Genomic DNA, 3,826 nt, shown 5'->3' on the forward strand with positions numbered 1-3,826 from the left:
TATTCAAATTTTATGAATAAAAAGAATAATTTTTTTTATAATTTAACGTAACTCAACTCCTGAGGTAAATAAATTCTCAATACAATTAACCAACAGAACCTCACAGAAAAAATTAAAAATAAAAATTAAACAACCAAATGGTAAATATATTATACAGATTTGTTAGAAATTGTCAATGATCCACCAATCTCTTGCTTACCTTTTCATCGATGGAGACAACACCCTCTCTTTTTCATTTATTTTCTGTTTGGGTAAATTACTCAACTATGGGTCATTTTCTTTGTTGTCACCAAATTATTATTTTTTAAAAATTGGTCACTTAATCATAGATTTATTTCTTTTTTGGTTACTAAGCTATGATTTTTTTTTTAAATTCATCACCCAACTAATATATTCATACAATTAATACACCCTGAAGCCTGTTTCATTTTCTTGAATTTTCATTCAACGAACTGCCAAGTAAGTAGCATCCTCTTGCTTGCGAATTCAAGACCCTAACCAAAGTCCTTGCCTTATAAGCAGGCAACTCCTTGCAAAGCTAAGCGAGCTTCGACCTTCGCCACTGCTCCGGCAACTAATTAAAGTATAGGTACCAAAATGAATAAATTAAAAGTACAGATACCACATTAATAGTATCATTAAAGTATAAATTAAGGTAAAACTTGTCATTATCTTATAATTTTTATTAAATTCCTAAATATATCTATAATTTAAAGGGTAAATTATATTAGTAGTCACTCAATTATAATTTTTGTTGTCATTTAATTATAAAAAATTATAAAATAATTATTCAATTTTATCTTTTCTTGACTACTCAATTATTTTGAAATTTTAGTGTTTTCATTTATACCTTAGCTAACTTGTGCCTAAAAATGATTTCGTATTTTTTTTTTATAATTAAAAAACTAAAAATCAGCTCTACTATAATTACCCTAATTTAAAAGACAAATTGATGCGATGGGATAAGATAAAACATATTCATTTCCGAAAGTTGAAAAAGCTTCAAATAAAAGATTGCCACCTTTTGGGGTTATTATTGATAATATTAATTAACATAATGCTTTAAGCCAAGGAATATTGATAATGGATTAATTATAAACTAATCCCAATTTTTTATCATTTTCCCAAAGGGAGAATCCCAAGTAAAGGTAAAGACAAAAAATCCTTTCTAAATTTAGCCATTTTATGGTCCATCCACGAAATCTCTTCATTTAGAAGTAAACACAATTTTAAGAAAAAGACAAACAAAATCCACTGACAAGTTTGTTAGAAAGTGCAATGCTAAACCCCCATATCTCTCTAACAACAACATTTTCAAAATAATTAAAAAGGGAAAACCCTTTGATTCACTTTTTCATATGTTTTTTTTTTGTAATTATTTTATTTGTTTTTGCCCTTCACAGATTGAAAAGCCTCAACTTTTATTCATTAGCCACAAAACCCTTCTTTGTAGCATCCACATCTAGCAGCGACCAAAAGCCCTACCGTCGTGACCGGAGATAAAAACCGGTGGTGAGCTCAGAGGCTAACGAGTGCAAGCAAGGTAGCCATGGACTCGGACCTAACCCAAGAGGAATTCGATGAGCTAAAGCCCCTCATCGACACATACCACAAGTTCGACCCAACGCCAAACAGATGCACGTCGCTAATAACGCAGCGCATCGACGCCCCAGCCCGAACCGTGTGGCCATTCGTTCGAAGCTTCGAAAACCCCCAGAAATACAAACACTTCATCAAGAGCTGTAACATCAGCGCCGGCGACGGCGGCGTCGGTAGCGTTCGGGAAGTGACCGTCGTTTCAGGCCTTCCGGCTTCGACGAGTACCGAGAGGCTCGAGATTTTGGACGACGCTAAGCGTATATTGAGCTTTAGGTTGGTGGGCGGTGAGCATAGGCTGAGGAACTACTGGTCAGTGACTTCGGTCAATGAGTTCCACAATGAAGGCAAAGTTTACACCATTGTTTTAGAGTCTTATATAGTTGATATACCCGAAGGGAACAGTGGGGAAGACACTAAGATGTTTGTGGACACTGTCGTGAAATTGAATCTGCAGAAGCTTGGGATTGTAGCAATGGGTTCTTTTCATGGGCATGATTGAGAAGAAGAAGAAGATCCAACTTCCAAGGGAAATCTTGGAAATTAAAGTCTGGGATATTGGCTTTTAGTAAATTATATATTTGTTGGCTAACGAATTCAGTGATAATTTTGATGTTGGATATTATTTTAAGCTCTCAATAAATTATTACAAAGAAAATTCAAGCATCAATCTAAATTGTATTCTATTCATTGAGAATTTTTTTTTAAAGATTAATTTAGATATATATCATTGTTAAACCAAAAATAATTATTTCATGCATCTTCGTTTTTTAGCGAAGATTGACTAGTTAATTTGAGTGTTTTACTATTATTATTATTATTATTATTAGTAGTAAGGTAATTTTTTATATTTTTTACTGATTTTTCAAGATTTATAACTATTTTTTCTAATAATATTACCTTCAAGATTTAATTTTAATTTTTTTCTTAAAAATATAATGTATCTTGCAATCGCAAGATAAATATAATGATGAATTTTATTAATAAAACACTTTAGTATTATGCATTGAATTTTATGTAATTTATTAAGATTAATATTTGATATAAATGGCCACTTAAACAAATTATTCAAAAATTTTAATAAGATGGAGTTGACAAACAGGTGCGTAGTTAGGGCACAGGGCCGACTCTCTTAAAATAGAAATTTTTTTATTTAAATTTTTTAAATTTAATAAAAATTAAATTAAATTTTAGTCCCTTTAAAATGATAAAAAATAATTTAATTTTTTAAAAAATATAAATATATAGACTATTAAAATAATTAAATTTCTATTTTCACCGTCATAAAAATAAAAATTAGAATTTAATTTTAGATAGTGTTAGAAGAAATTTTCGACTTGATCCTAATTGACAAGTAATTGTGTGAATGGATCATACGTTAGGGGGATATGAGGAATGGTTGAAAGCACCGAAATTAAGAGTAGGTGAACACCTTTTTCGTGTGGCTTCAATGTCAACCCTTAATTCATGGGCAAATATATCAATTATTACCTTCATTTATTTCATCCTTCAAAGTTGTGATCAACTTCAAACAACATGTGATCACTATTGATAGAAACCCCCCATTAATACTTCTCTTTAATTTTTCAACAAATAAAACCCTTGAGTTCCACCACTGTATATACCATCATTAAATCAAATAGAGACATATTATTTAAAATAAATATAAATTTATTTATTTAAAAAATTTTAAATTATCAGTAATTATTTGATTAACTGGTGATGTATAAATTTATATTTGTGGATGCATCAAATATTAACCGAGTTAAATTATACTATTAATACAACATTATAAAGAAAAAACAAATAACATTAATGAGACATTCGCCTAAGGGATGAATTTCAAAATTGTACATGAACTTTGGTTCAATGTACAATTTGATACATGAACTTTAATTTGATGTAATTATACACATAAAACTTTGATTTTGATTTCAATCATACGTATTTAAAGAAATAAACACGTCAATTTATTTTTATATTTGATAAAGATAATTATTTTTGCATGCAATATATAAACATAAAATGATGTTATATCAATAATTGTGTTAATAATTTGTGAGAGTTAGATTAAATCAAAAGATGTATAAAATTACACAAAATTAAAACTAATGTATACGATTGCACATCAAACAAAAGTTAATATATAGTTTTAAGATTTACTCCTTCACTTAATAATAATGTTGAGGACTTAGAAACTGCAAGTCCTAGGTTTCAAGTCACACGATGT

General features: G+C 29.4%; 1 protein-coding gene across 1 annotated transcript; it reads left to right on the plus strand.

Moving 5' to 3' along the window:
* Positions 1-1,277: 1,277 nt before the first annotated feature.
* On the plus strand, positions 1,278-2,348 carry LOC107929906 (abscisic acid receptor PYL2). The gene has a single exon (XM_016861436.2). It carries the CDS (start codon positions 1,550-1,552, stop codon positions 2,096-2,098), a length of 549 nt encoding a protein of 182 aa, XP_016716925.1. The 5' UTR covers positions 1,278-1,549; the 3' UTR covers positions 2,099-2,348.
* Positions 2,349-3,826: the final 1,478 nt, after the last annotated feature.

Source organism: Gossypium hirsutum, chromosome A07 (genome assembly GCF_007990345.1).
Source record: "Gossypium hirsutum isolate 1008001.06 chromosome A07, Gossypium_hirsutum_v2.1, whole genome shotgun sequence".
Taxonomy (NCBI): domain Eukaryota; kingdom Viridiplantae; phylum Streptophyta; class Magnoliopsida; order Malvales; family Malvaceae; genus Gossypium; species Gossypium hirsutum.